Here is a 14,519-nt window from a genome sequence, read left to right on the forward strand (position 1 = left end):
CCCCTGCTTTGTCCAGGGTCACCAACCACCAGACCAGGCTGCCCAGAGCCACATCCAGCCTGGCCTTGAATGCCTCCAGGGATGGGGCATCCACAACCTCCTTGGGCAACCTGTTCCAATGATTTAGAATAAAAACTCTCTGAACAGCTCTGAGAATTCACCGTAACTTTCCCAAATAGACATTTATTCCCAACCACTGAACAGAGCCTAACTAAATTCCAGGTTAAGAGTCTCCGCAGAGAAGTTCATACAGGTGCACGCTGCCACTAGGTGTGACAACAGATTTCACTAACACCCCATTACAAAAATCGTGCCTTACCTGAAAAGGAAGCCACATCTCCTTACCTGGGTTTAGCACTCACCTCGTACTTGATGGATGCTCCTAACCCCAGCATGTTGTTTTTCACTTGAACCTTGATATGCTCTGTATTTCCTTGCTCCTGAGCTCCAAGACCCTAATGAGGATTGAAGAGTAAAAACATAAGGGTTTTCCAGCAGTGACTAAGCAACTAGAGCTGCTGTACTGAAGACATTTTGCAATGAAATATAGCAAGAAACCACAAGTTACTATTTATTTGCTTGCCTGCAACTGAATTCATTCACAGGCATTAGCATACATGAGATATTAAGTATTTTTAATTTACTACTTAGGCCTCCAGCAAAATACCATAAACACTAAAATAACATCATTAAGCAGTAGGTGATTAATCAGGAAGCCACCTGACATTCCTAGGCAAGTCCAAAGTGTTTACAATTTTAAAACAAGACACTACATAAAAAGAACATGCCTCTCATCAAAACCACCTCCGCCATTGCGAAGGCAGTTGTGTAACAGCTACAAGACAGACGCCTCATGGAACTTAAGAAGCCAAATTAATTTACATTAAAGTGGGTGAGGGGAAGTGGAATGATCAGACTGGAGCTAGCAGGTCATTAGGAACTTTTTCCATCTTATTTATACTCATAATTTGGTGAAGATAGTGGGGCAAACAAATGTTGGTTTTGTCTATCCTAATTAAAAGCAAGCATTCCAAGCTGAGAAACAATCTCCAGATCCAGTATTATCTTTCTTCATTGTACAACCAGGAAAAAAAAAAGACAGGGCATTTTGTTTTGAACATTATTCCTGCTATCTGCTTTTCTCCCATCAGGCTATAACAAATATGTATGTATGGGTCTGATGGAGTGGTGGAATGAAGTCCTGTGGATAAAGCCTGTGCCTATGCAGTATGTAAAGCAAAGAGGAATGTATGAATAAGGCTGCTGCTATCACAGATCCTGCAGCCTTCTTTTTTTCATCAGTGGGGTGGAAGATTTACCCTAACAAAAAATTATGGAAACAAGCAGATCACCTGGCTATAGCTCTCATCCTGACCCAATTCCAATACAACTAATAACAGGACTAACATAATCAGCTTAATTTCAGAGCACAGATGGGCTTTTAGCCCTTACCATATCAAGCTATGGCTCCATTTGTCTGAGTTCGTAGCAGAACAGGGTCATAAATCCCTCCAGTACAACTATAACTGTTGTAGAAGAAGATTTAGTAGCTCATGCAGGAAACTTATTGTCAAGAAGATGGGGGGGGAATGACAGAGAACACCACAAGGCCTTCCTTCCACACCCTGACACAACGTGCTCATATCAGTAAAGGCATTAACTATGTTGAGAGGAACTGGCAGACTGAATAACAATCAGTACTCTTTCTACTCTGGTTCGTATACCTATTTTAGTCTTACACATACAAAACAGCCATGCATACAACCTGACATAACAGTGCTCAGTCCCCCACTTTGCTAACAATTCATTCTAATGCCTCATGAAAACAATGCCAGTTCCTTGACTTCAGCAGCCTTTGAATCAAGTATCACTGCTCATAATCTGTGAAATTAAAGGCAGGCAGAAGCCAAATCTATACTATGTCGACTATGCGGCCAACTGAGGCAACAGCAGTAGGCTAAATTGAGAAATCTAAGGATAGCCTTATTTTTCCTCACTCTTAAGTTTTAATACATTCACAGAATTGAGGACAGCCCTAATTTTGTTCATTTAAAAAGGGAGCAGAGGAGATCTAGGAGAAGAATTAAATAAATAGTGTGGGAGAGGTTCTATGTGTTTGTTTCACTAAATATGCTTGATACACAGGCCCAAATCTCAGCTTTGCTGAGGCACCTCTGTGGAAGTTAAACTGCTTTTAAGTGGCAGTAGAAATATCTGCAGCTGTCTACGCTGACCTGGAGATTATTCTTAGCACCAACAACCAGTCACCTCACACCACAGGTACGTGCTGGATCTGGGAGGGAATACAGCTCATGTAACATTGCATTTTGTACAAAGATCAGAAGTAGCCTTTAAAAACAGATGAAAGACTACAGCAGATCCTGTTCTTTCTTTCACCAGTAGAAACAGCCAGGGAGAGAACTGAGGGCATGAAAGCAACTTCAAGCTTTCTCTAAACATCATTTGATTTAACATTATCTTGTCAAAGACAGGAGAGAACTCTTTACAAGAGTAGATAATAGCAGGGCAAGGGGAAATGGTTTTAAGTTGAAGGAGGGAAGATTTAGGTTGGATGTCAGGGGGAAGTTCTCTCCTCTGAGAGTGGTGAGGTGCTGGAACAGCTGCTCAGAGAGGCTGTGGATGCCCCATCATCCCTGGAGGTGTTCAAGGCCAGGTTGGATGGGGCCCTGGGCAGCCTGGTCTGGTATTAGATGTGGAGGTTGTGGCCCTGCCTGTAGCAGGAGAGTTGGAGCTTCATGATCCTTGAGGTCCCTTCCAACTCAAGCCATTCTGTAATTCTATGACTCTATGAGAAAAGCTGATTCTATGAGAAAAGAAAGACAGTCACAAGCTAGCAAGTATCTTTGTAAGAAATTACAGAAATCTATCATTGCTCAAACTCTCTGTGTTCTTAGCAGGCTTATGAGAATAAATCAAGTAAGAATCATAGAATCATAGAATGGCCTGGGTTGAAAAGGACCACAATGATCATCAAGTTTCAACCCCCCTGCCATAGGCAGGGTCACCAACCAACAGACCAGGCTGCCCAGAGCCACATCCACCTGGTACTCCAGAACACTACAGCTGTTTTAAACACTGGGACCAGCATCACCCCAGTAGCCTTCTACCCCCTTTTTTTTTTGTTGTTGTTTCTTTTCTTAAAGCACTTTTAGTTCAGGAACAACAGAGACAACCCTTCAGCTACACAGCTCTCCTGATCATACCTTTCCTTTGGACCAGCCCATCTTTTCCAGCATCCTCTGTCCAAATTTAGATTCATCTTTACTCCAGGCACTGTTTCGTGGATCCACGGACCACTTCTGTCTTCTACGGGCTAAGACAGAAAGGAAAAAAAAGTCAAACAGGCTCTATCTACATTTCTACAGTGTTCCAAGTATTCAGTCAACTCAAGAAAAGCCTTCAATCCAAAGAAACAGAACCCGTGCCACACCAATCACATTTTTGGAATTTAATTTTACGGAATGAGACACTGAAAAAAAAGTCCAGTGAAAGCTTTTAATACAAAGAATGCCTATGTAAAACATCGTATCATAGAATAGTTTGGGCTGGGAGGGACCCTTAAGATCACCCAGTTCCAACCCCCTGCTGTAGGCAGGGACACCTCCCTCTAGACCAGGTTGCTCACAGCCCCATCCAGCCTGGCCTGGAATGCTTCCATGGAGGGGGCATCCACAGCCTCACTGGGCAACCTGTTCAGTGTCTCACCACCCTCACAGTAAAGAATGGGACTTCAGTGCTAGCTTTCCCAGTACTGGACAAGTTTCTATTGCCCATCCTTCATCTTCTCCAGGAGTTTTAAGATTTGGTATCATTAACAAAAGCGAAGTTGAAAAATCAAACAGAAGTGACTGGAGAAACTGAACCAAAGAACACAAATTAGAGAGATTTCAGCTTTTTGATCTGCTGCAAAATGGCTTATTCAGAAACTGAAAAGTCACCGGAAACTACCACAGGTGTTAAGAGATGCAACCTAGAATCAAGGCTCTTTTGTCCTATGTATACCACTAATGAAACCACAGTCCCTCAGGCCCATGTGCGTGAGCTTGCCTGTATCATCAGGAATAGCTTCTTTGAAACCAAGGAAGAAAAGTTAGCACAGTTAACCAGTCACTAAGCATGCACCTAAACACTTGCAGGAAGAGAACAGAAATAAACAAGGCGAAGAATGGGAGACAGGAAGATTACAAACTTCATTAAACACGATGGGAAACGGTGGATCAAAAATGACCAATTAACCCAAGGCCACTGAGAGTCAGCAAGAAGCCAAGTGCACTGTGGCACTTTCAACATAATCAGGAAATCATCTCTTCCTAAAATGCAATGCTTGGGATTTGGGCCAGAGGGAAAGAATACTGTAGGTATATTCAACTCGTTGGCTGCCCGGTCTTGGTTCAGAACTAACGCTGGTAGAATGTAGGATGGCAGTGTTTTTTAACATACTTTTGAAGCTCCAAATAAGTGCTGCAAGTCAGACCCACAAAAAATAACAGTCTGATAAAGAATTTCATAAAAGCTCTAATAGTTCATAAAAAGATTTTATGGTGTGTTAAATGACTTAGTGCTGTGAGAGGAATCCTAAAGCACTCAATTAGTTCACTTCTCTAAGGGAAAACAATGACCAGAACCATCCAATACATGCTCTGTCTAGAGAGGTGCCACTGAGAACTGTGATGTTAAACAGACCCAAGCAAATCCAGGTTTCCTGCTGTGCTTCTGAGGCCAAATATTCTGGTTCCCTCAGGCAGAGTTTGCTCATGTGCTGCTGTGTTTGAAACACCGAGTTAGGAATCTGGGACAATTAACATGTTCTGTCATCTTCCCTCATCCAAGATGCACATTAAGGACTCCAGTTTCCACTCATTTATGGGGAAGAACATCGTTTTTTTCTTAAATCTAGCGGTAACATTTTCAGCCTGCTCATCTCCTGTCATGCTGTCCATAACTCGGTTCCCAGGTGGTGACTCTGCAAAACCCAGAACATTAAATTCAATGCAGTCCTTACTGTTATAAAGTCACTATGTGTATCTCAGGACTTGTCTGCACAGCAGAAGTAATCCATGTCAACAGAATGCATGAATTTAAACTAAATTTCAAACTGAACTGTTTGATGCAGTTCATCTAATCCACTTTAAATATTCATATCTATTAATTCTCCTGAATATCCCTTTGCAGAGAAACCCTAAGATGTTTTACTCCCAGGAGGACCCTGGCAACAAAACCCAGTAGCACCTAAGACTGAGATTTCTCAAGCTGGCAATGCTCACCAGGTCCTTCTTTTCTCAGCAATTTCAATCTGTGAATTTCTAACCCCGTAGCTGGGGTTAATCCTCACAATTCTGCCAGGTCAACATGCTCATTTTCATATATGGTAAGCTATATGTAAGCAGCTTCCTGTACTTTCCTACATCTTCAAAATATATTTAAGAAAGCCAGGACCGCCTACGTGCCACACACAGCAACCATCAGATTATAACAGCAATGTTTGTTCACCAATTACTTTTAAGAGCATGGAAGGAAACAATCTAATAGCTTCCAGCCAGAAAATTCAGAATTTAGCACAGATGTCCCGAGCTGCTCTGAGTGATGCTTGAGATGGTATTGCAATTGTGGGTGAGCAGCACCATCCAGTGGAGAAATGTGACATTTCTTCAGATACTTTGCTCAGATACCTGGCTCTTATCAGTTAATAAACCCTTCTGCCAAGACTAATTCTATGCCAAGAGCATTAAAAACCATTTCTGAAAGTTCCCTAGCAGCTCTGATCCAAGCCACAGGAGGGGGAAAAAACTGTTTACATGGGTTGGTGGTGACAGGACAAGGGAGAATGGTTTTAAACTGAGGCAAGGCAGAGGGTGGTGACGCACTGGAACAGGTTGCCCAAGGAGGTCGTGGATGCCCCATCCCCGGAGGCATTCAAGGTGCCATGGCTCTGGGCAGCCTGGTCTGGTGGTTGGCGACCCTACACATAGCAGGGGGTTGAAACCAGATGATCATTGTGGTCTTTTTCAACCCAGGCCATTCTGTGATTCTATGAAAAACACCACCACAGAGGCGGCTCTCAGCAAGCAGATTTGTTTTTTGCAGCAGCTGATTTAAGAATTCATCACATACAGAAGCGATCTTAACTACTGAATTACTACCGAAACTGGAATCGTTGAATCATTTGAGTTGCAAGGGCCCCTTAAAGGCTGTCTGTCCCACTCCCTGCACTGAACAGGGACACCCACAGCTCCATCAGTGCTCAGAGCCCATCCAGCCTGACCTTGGCTGTCTGCAGGGATGGGGCACCACCACCTTTCTGGGCAACCTGTGCCAGCACTTAAATACCCAATTAAATTTTTGAAAAAACTTACCAACAAAGTTTACATCTAAAACAACCCAACAACTACATATCTACGTGTAGCTTTATTTCCCTCCATTCACACCTGCACTTTCCAGTGGGAAACAGACTTCCCTGATCATTCATTATAACCAAGTGCATCTTTTATTGGGCCTTCTGCTTTCATGTTAAGGGTGTCACAACACTTACTGAAAACACCTAAGGATATAGAATTATAGATTCATAGAATGATTGGGCTGGAAGGGACCTTAAAGCCCATCCAGCCCCAATCCCTGCCATGGGCTGGGTGCCCCCACCAGCTCAGGCTGCCCAGGGCCCATCCATGGCCTTGAGCACTTCCAGGGATGGGGCACCCACAGCTCTGGGCTGTGGTCTGTTTGAAGAGAAGGCAGTAAAAGCATTTGAAGTCTTCTTGGGACTGCTCGGCCCGGAGCTGGGGGGGGGGGGATTCAGGGGGTCTCACCGTGGCCATACATCCCCACAGAAGACAGAAGGGGATAGGGAGCAGAGAGCGGTGGGGCTGCTTCCTGGACACCCCCTTTCGAGCCTACAAGTTCTCCTCGATTCTGGAAGCAAGAAGCTGAACGAGGCTCAGCAAATCCTGCCTGCCCCCCACACAGCGTGCCCGCCCAACACCCCGCATCCCCGCCCGCCCCGCCGCACTCACGCTCGGCCAGCATCGCCATCTTGGGGGCCTTCCTCTCCTCGGCGCGTGTGACGAGACACCGTTTCCCCTCCCATGCAATCCCCCACTTGCCACCTTTTATTTTTTATTTTTATATTTTTTAAAGCGTTCTAAAATCCTGTGGGAGATACAAACATATATCTTTAATTCGTCCCCGAGCTGCTTTTCCGCGTTTCCTCGCGGACAGGCGCTGACTCGGACAGCCGGCGGGGCGGCAGCGATGGCCGCCTGCACTCATCCCCGTGTGAGGGGTTGGTCCTTCTGTGCTTCTTATTAGAAGTGCAGCACCCAAAACAAGACGCGTAGAAGGCTGTTGAGTTCTTCAGAGCTATCAGCAGGAGTGGTAGGCTGCTGCCTCTACCCCTGGCTGCGTTTTGCACCTGAATGTCACCTTAGGTCCTCTAACCTCCATATCCCTTTCACTCTGGAAAAGATCCCCAGGTCCAACCCCAGCCCAGCCCACCATGCAGCCCCGTGTCCCTCAGTGCCACATTCCCTGGTTCTGGAAGATCTCCGTGGACGGTGACCCCACCACCTCCCTGGGCAGCTGTGCCACTGCAGCACTGCTCGTTTGGAGAAGAAATTGTTCCTAATATCCCAACGGAACCCCCAAGACACAACTTAAAGCCCCTATGTCTCATCCTATTAAAGTGTCTGCCCCAGTTCCTCCTGTAGAAAGGGGTATCAAGGTAATCCTATGATAGTTTTCTAGGCCCACATTGAGCCTTCAGAAATTCTCACAGCGTGTGCTCTCACCAGACTTTTCTATCAGTTCTCTAAGTAGTCTCAGGTCATGTTTGTCAGGCTTGACTGATGGGAAAACAAATAAATGCTTTCCAATCCTTCACTACCCGAGACAGAGATCTTTTCCTTTTGCCTCTCTTGTTAATTGCGTTAGCCACTTGATTGCATCTAATCAATGTAGTGAAGACTGAGTGGATGAATCACCTTCTGAGTTCCCTCTTTGCTGCATAGGGGATTAGCCTTGCCTTTGGTCTTTCTCTTACACCTGCTGGGTTAAAGTTATGCCCCTGCTGTTTATATCTCATTCAGTGCCTTAACTTATCTCATTTTTTCTCCTATGCTCATATGATATATGCTTCTAACAAGTTGGCCTTACGTTTTGTTGTGTCCTTCTGGCTTGCAGGTGGGTGTTATGCACTTGTGTACTTATTAGTGTCATGTTAATGAATAACTGTCTTTAATTCATAGACCAGGCTCCTAAGAGTCTGCCTGCTAATTTTGAGCTTACTGGGTTTTATCTCAAATCTATCAGTTTTATTTGGCTCCTCTACTATGCAGCCTTAGGAAGAAGAATCCCCATTTGCATCTGAAAAACAAACAAACAAACAAACAACAACAACAACAACAACAACAGGTTTGTAGCACCTCTCACTTATAATTTTCCTCTTTTAGGAAATTCCTGGTAAACAGAATCAATTCTGGAAAGCCCCCCTACCTTTTTTTCCCCTGTCCTAACAACATTTATGTGCACCAGAGATCTGTCTATGACACAGACAGCCTCACTTCCCTGAACTTCTTACTTTAAGCAAACTGGATGTTCAGAAGTCCATGGACTGTAATGGGATGCACCCACAAGTGCTGAGAGAGCAGGCAGATGGGATTGCAAGGCCACTCTCTAAAATCTTTGGTTGATCATGGCAAATGGGAGAAGTGCCCAAAGACCGGAGGAAACTCCTTCCTGTCTTCAAGAAGGAGGACGTGGGGAACTACAGGCTGATCAGCCCCACCTGGGAAGCTGATGGAACAGCTCATCCTGGAAGCCATTTCCAAGTGCAGGAAGAACATGATGAGGAGGGGAAGGCATGCCTAACCAACCTGATAAGCTTCTATAATGAGATAACCAGCCTGATGGATGAAGAGAGAGCAGTGGATGTCTTCCTGGGCAAGGCCTTTGATGCTGTCTCTCATAAAAACCTTACAGACAGTCTGTTGTCATCCATGTCCATAAATACCTGAAGGGAGGGTGCAAAGTGAGTGGAGCTGGGCTCTGCTCAGTGGTGCCCAGTGCCAGACCCAGGGACACTGGGCACAAGCAGGAGCCTAGGAGCTCTCCTTGCTCAATGGAAGCACTGCTGTGCTGGGCGGGTGCTGGAGCTCTGGCACAGGGACCAGGGAGGTGTGAGGTCTCCTCCTTGGGGATCTCCCCAAGCTCCTGGCTGTGGGGTTGGTCACCCTGCTCTGAGTGGCCCTGCTGGGGCAAGAGGGGACCAGAGGTGTCTCCAACTTTACCTATTTGGTGATTCTATGTGATTCTGTACAAAGCAGTCCTGTAACCTGAAGTCCTGAAGGTGCTCATCTATCTTCTAACACAGAGGGAATTTAGATACCCAGGTGATTTTCTGGTTAGTACAAGTTGAATCCCATCAACCTTGCTCTTTTCTTAATTGCTTGTCACCACTGGTTGGGATTCTGCTAGTTCTGAAAAGTCATCTGCCACCCTGGTTGCTTTCTAGTGCTCTGAGGTCATGCACCAGGATCCTCCTCTGCCTTTATCACTGCCCAGGAACTCTCTTTGCTTATCATCTGTATCTGAGATGTGTGACGTATCCTCACCTCCATTGTCCTCCTATCCTGTGTTTCCCCCCAGAAAAGTATTCCTCTCCACAGTAATAGCCATTTCTATGCATTATCCCTCTGATGTCCCTTTTAAGCCAGTTAAATTGTGATGTCATCCATGTATTTAGCATTCAATTAGTCATGAGCTTGCATGAGCTATTTCACACCAGCCAAATTCTGCTTCCATTTTTTTTATTCTGGAGAGGTGTAAGTCTCTTAAGTGAGAGAATTGGTGTAATATTTGATCACTCCAATAGATAGCAGCATTACACACATTTGAGTGAGCTTCATTGTGCTCTAAAGGCGTTGCTCACAGTGGAACATTGGAAGCAATTTCTACTACAGGATGACTTAAATGTTGAGCTTTGTTGCTCATTTGTTTTTGAAACAATATTTGACTGCATCAGAGTATGTTTACTTCCAAAACTGTTATTCCCCTGCTTGCTATGAATCAAAGTTAAACAAATATATGAGACCTGCTATAATTGTTGCTGCCTGTATTTAAATTGCAGTAGGCTCAAGGTCAAGGTCCAGATTGTTCTGTACAGATGTACACAGGTATCACAAATCACAGGCTTGAGGTTCTGATCCTAAAAATATTTAAGTAAATTCAAACATGCAAAAGAACAGTGAAATTAGGTTCAAAAGGGGAAGGTTTAATCTGGAAGTGATTACTGCAATTCACAATTGTGTGCATGAATAAAAGCTGGCTTCAAAGAATGGGAAAATACATGTATTTATGTATATATGCTACCTTCTAAGAGAAAGAGCAGCTGGTATGGATGGTTATAGCCCTCTGTAATATATAAATATCCTGAAGTCCTCTTTTCTGTGTGCTTGGAGTGGTTGAAGTGTAGCTCTTCACTGAAAAAGTGATAAAGATTCCTGGCGGGCATTACATTCAGAGTTCTCCACTGATTCCTCCCAAGGGTCCTACTTGAAAAGAGGTGTTTCCCAACAGCCAGCCCTGCAAAGATCATTGAAGGCTCAGAGATTGAGCGGGGTATTTTCCTTCCAGCGCATCATTACTGATCATACGGCGGCTGCAGCCTGTGCTGTGCTGTCAGCATCAGCTCCAAAGTCCCCACAGGCTTTAGGGAAGTCCTTTGATGCCACTTTCAGGTTGAAGTGCCTGTGACTTAGGGAGAGAACCAGCTGGGATGAACAGAGCTGACAACACAGAGAAAATTAAAATAGCATATAAAAGGAGAAGGCTTCCATACACATCTGAGCCTGATTTTCATCTTGCAGGTCCCTTCCCTTACTACCTGGAGAAGACTCCTAGAAGAAAGGAGGGAGGACGTGTCCCTGCTAATGAGCAGCAGAAGGGCAGCCATGAGCCCCAGCAAGGAGTTCATGCCACGCATTGCTCTGCTCCGGCCTGAGGGCATAGAAGTGGACTCCACAAGCATTGTAACCCTCTTGGAGTTGATGTAGGGGCAGCAGGCACCTGGAGAAGGAGTTTGGGTCCCCTAACACTAGATGCCTGCAAGAGGCATCTAAACCTCAATGCATTGTTGCATTTTCAAATGGATAAGAACCTAAATAACTAAACCCTCCCATTTTTCACTCTTCTCCATTGAAATGCCCCAACAGCAAAGGAGATGTAAGACGGGAGGGGAGAGGCTGCCAGGAGAAAAAAAAAAAAGAAGAAGAAGAAGAAAAAAAGAAAGAGAAGTGGCAAAAAGAAGGGGGAAAGCAAGTAAAGAAATAAGATGTGAATCCTGGCTGTGCAACAGGTCATTTGTGAGGCAAATCAGCCTCTGCTGTGTGATAATAGCCTGAGGCCAGGCTGGAAATGCTTATTGAGCGAGTCCTGGGAGAGGTGTGATGGAAGCACTGGGGACAAGGAGTGCCTGGAGACCTTAAAACAAAAAGACAGGTTTGATTTAGGACAATGATTGGAGAGAACACGCGGATTAGGGGTGAGCTCTGGTATAAAGCTGCATTAGCGGAGCAGAGAAGCCACCCATCAAGCGCTAGGCGGGGAGCAGGAGATTAACAACGTCTGACCCATGGAGCAAAAGATGTCAGAACGAGTGCCTGCAGCCAGGAGACGAGGGGTTCAAAGAACAGCCACTGGGGCAGGCGAAGAGCAGAAAAAGGCTCGAGGCCAGGGTGATGCTGCTGGGAACGCTGCCAGTGAAGAGTTCAGCAGCAGTGTGCCTGGCAGGAAAGGATGGAGGTAGTGTGGGCAAAGGAGGCAGCAAAACTCCAGATATTTTTCTTTCTATTCCATAAGTTCATTGTTTTTCTAATTATTGCCACTGTGGTTATTTCATCAGCTTGGATTTTCTGGGATGCGAGACTGAAGTCTTGCAGGCAGTTTGTTATTCAAGGAAAGAAAGCAGGTAGGCAGCAGATGAGCGAGGCTATAGTTTTTAGAGGAGGAAACCGAGGCAGGAACATGATGTAAAAGTCAAGGAGCTAACAGACTGCATTTCTTATGGAGGTATTTTAAAATATGAGGGGTTGCTAAAGAGCTGAATGATACTGAGAGATTAAATTTACATCAATGTACAAAGGGTGAAGGTTTTTTTGTTATGACTTGAGTTGTGGTGATCAGAAATCCTGGACCATACTGAGTGTGGGTTGGAAGCATAACTATGAACTGTGATTATGGTAGATTGAGGCCAGGCACCAGAGGGTCTCAAATGGACCAGTCCAAAGAAGGAAGATGGGAAGCTGAAGATCTGGAGCCAGCAGAACCTAAGGGCAAGGCCAGGTGTGGTTAAGAGGATCCCTAGGACATAAGCCACAGCTCAGGGCTTGGGAACAGCCAAAAAATAGGCCGTAGAATCAGAAAGGTTGAAAAAGACCTGCAAGATCATCAAGTCCTGCTGCCATCCCACCCCCATCATGCCCACTAACCACATCTCTCAGAGACACGTCTCCACCATTCTTGAACACCTCCAGAGACAGTGACTTCACTACCTCCTTGGGCAGCCTCTGCCGCTGCATCACCACTCTTTCTGAAAAAAAAACATTGTTCCTAATATCCACCCTGAACCTTCCCTGCCACAATTTGAGGCTGCTACTTCTCATCCTATCACTGTTACCTGAGACCCACCCCCACCTCACCACAACCTCCTTTCAGGAGCTGTAGGAGCCATGAGGTCTCCTCTGAGCTCCTCTTCTTCAAACTGACCCATCCCAGCTCCCTCAGCTGCTCCCCATAAGATCCTTCACCACCTTCATTGCCCTAAAGAGAGGCAGTAACCAGTAAATAACTGGCTGACCAGGCAGGAGATGAGACTGAAGCTGGAAATCAAGATGTGGAGCAGAACTGCACAACCCTGAGTGAATATTCAGTGCAGTTTAACAGTGCAGATTCGATGGTAGGAAGCGAGGTCTGGCTTGGAGGTTTGTAACTAGTGTAGAGCTCAGAATAGAAATTCTGAGAAATGTTGTGAAACAGCCTTTGAATCACTAAACACTGTAATGAGAGAAGGATAGTAATGGAGTCAAGGCTAGGCTGCCTTGACTGCATCCCCTGCTAAAACACTGCAGTTCTAATCTAAGCAGTTCAATATTTGTCCACTGGAGGATAACAGTGTGGTGGAAGCCCACCTACATAGCTTGCTGGGTACAGTCCTCAACAAACAAACCTCACAGTTACCTCTGACCAGGAACCTGGCCTTGGTGACTAAGGTTGAAAGATTTTTCATCTACTCAAGAGCCGCAGATGCATGACCCTCATCTCAACACTGCAACAAAAGGAAGCCCATGTTGAGTATTCTTGGGGGTGGAAAAGGGGGGGGGGGGGGAGAGGGTGGGGAGAGGGGAGAAGTCTCAGAAAGAGTTTTAGCACCATCCCACATGCAGATCTATGCTCCAGACAGCATCCCCATAGCACTGAAGCACGCTGTGTCTAGTCAGTGCTTTGTGAACCACCTGGTGTGGGACAGACCATCTGTTGGTGTACCATGCACAGAAGGGCTGCAAGCAGCGTGGAAGGCAGGATCAGAATCCAACTGATCACAATGAAGAGGCGGAATATCCTGAAAAAGATGAGTTAACAGGCAGTAGGGCAAAGCGGGCTCCAAGCAGAGAGACTGGGAATAACGAACACTGGGAGGGAAATGAAGGAGGAGAGAGTAGAGCTAAAAGATAACTAGTTAAATGAGACACTGCAGTAAAATGATGATTCAAAAAGACCTGCTTCTTTCTGGACCACATTATCTGTGACAAAAGGGGATAACTGCTCCTTGTCTTAGAGTTGGAAAAGACATCGCAGTAGCACCATGCTCATATCTGCCACTGCACCTCAAATGACTTAGGTATGGTATGGAGATGAAGCACAGAAGAGGAATAGAGCTTGCTAAGGGGTGGTGGGATTGTCTTTCTTGATGGGCAGTCATGTCACAGACTGACCTAGCCACAGAATGGGGAGAGGAGTTTGTGGCTTCCCAGAGCTTCTCCAGTTCGTGCACTTCTCCATGTCTATTCCTGCATGAATTAGCCTATGAAACCCTCTTAGAACTCATCTTTTCCTCAGGTCCAATGCAATATCTTATTCACAAAATGGATCCTGTAATATTTACTCTTCTGTAAAGTGCAGTTTACTCCTCCGCAAATTAAACTGTCCCATTTGATCTTATGAGACACTTGCTTGCTTTGTTCAAAATGAAACAGGAAAGGAAAAATAAAGGATTTCCTGCAGACACCCATTCAGATTTCAAAATGAGTTCCCTTCCATCGTCACTGTGCTCATCGGAACAGGTTGCCCAAGGAGGCTGTGGATGCCCCATCCCTGGAGGCATTCACGGCCAGGCTGGATGTGGCTCTGGGCAGCCTGGTCTGCTGGTTGGCGACCCTGCACATAGTAGGGGGATGAAACTCAATGATCATTGTGGTCCTTTTCAACCCAGGCCGTTCTATGATTCTATGATT

At 45.4% G+C, this 14,519-nt stretch overlaps 1 protein-coding gene across 2 annotated transcripts in view; it reads right to left on the reverse strand.

Annotated features, from left to right (window-relative positions):
- The window catches only part of PINX1 (PIN2 (TERF1) interacting telomerase inhibitor 1), a 61,027-nt gene extending 53,961 nt beyond the window's left edge, over positions 1–7,066 (reverse strand). For both annotated transcript variants that reach the window (XM_420036.8, XM_025149180.3), the window contains exons 1-3: positions 7,029–7,066; positions 3,225–3,334; positions 363–455 (exon numbers count right to left, since the gene is read on the reverse strand). In XM_420036.8, the coding sequence (XP_420036.4) occupies positions 363–455; positions 3,225–3,334; positions 7,029–7,047 (222 nt within the window). In that variant the 5' untranslated portion in view covers positions 7,048–7,066. The remainder of the gene's footprint in view (positions 1–362; positions 456–3,224; positions 3,335–7,028) is intronic.
- Between the last annotated feature and the right edge of the window lie 7,453 nt (positions 7,067–14,519).

Source organism: Gallus gallus, chromosome 3 (genome assembly GCF_016699485.2).
Source record: "Gallus gallus isolate bGalGal1 chromosome 3, bGalGal1.mat.broiler.GRCg7b, whole genome shotgun sequence".
NCBI classification, from domain to species: Eukaryota; Metazoa; Chordata; class Aves; order Galliformes; family Phasianidae; genus Gallus; species Gallus gallus.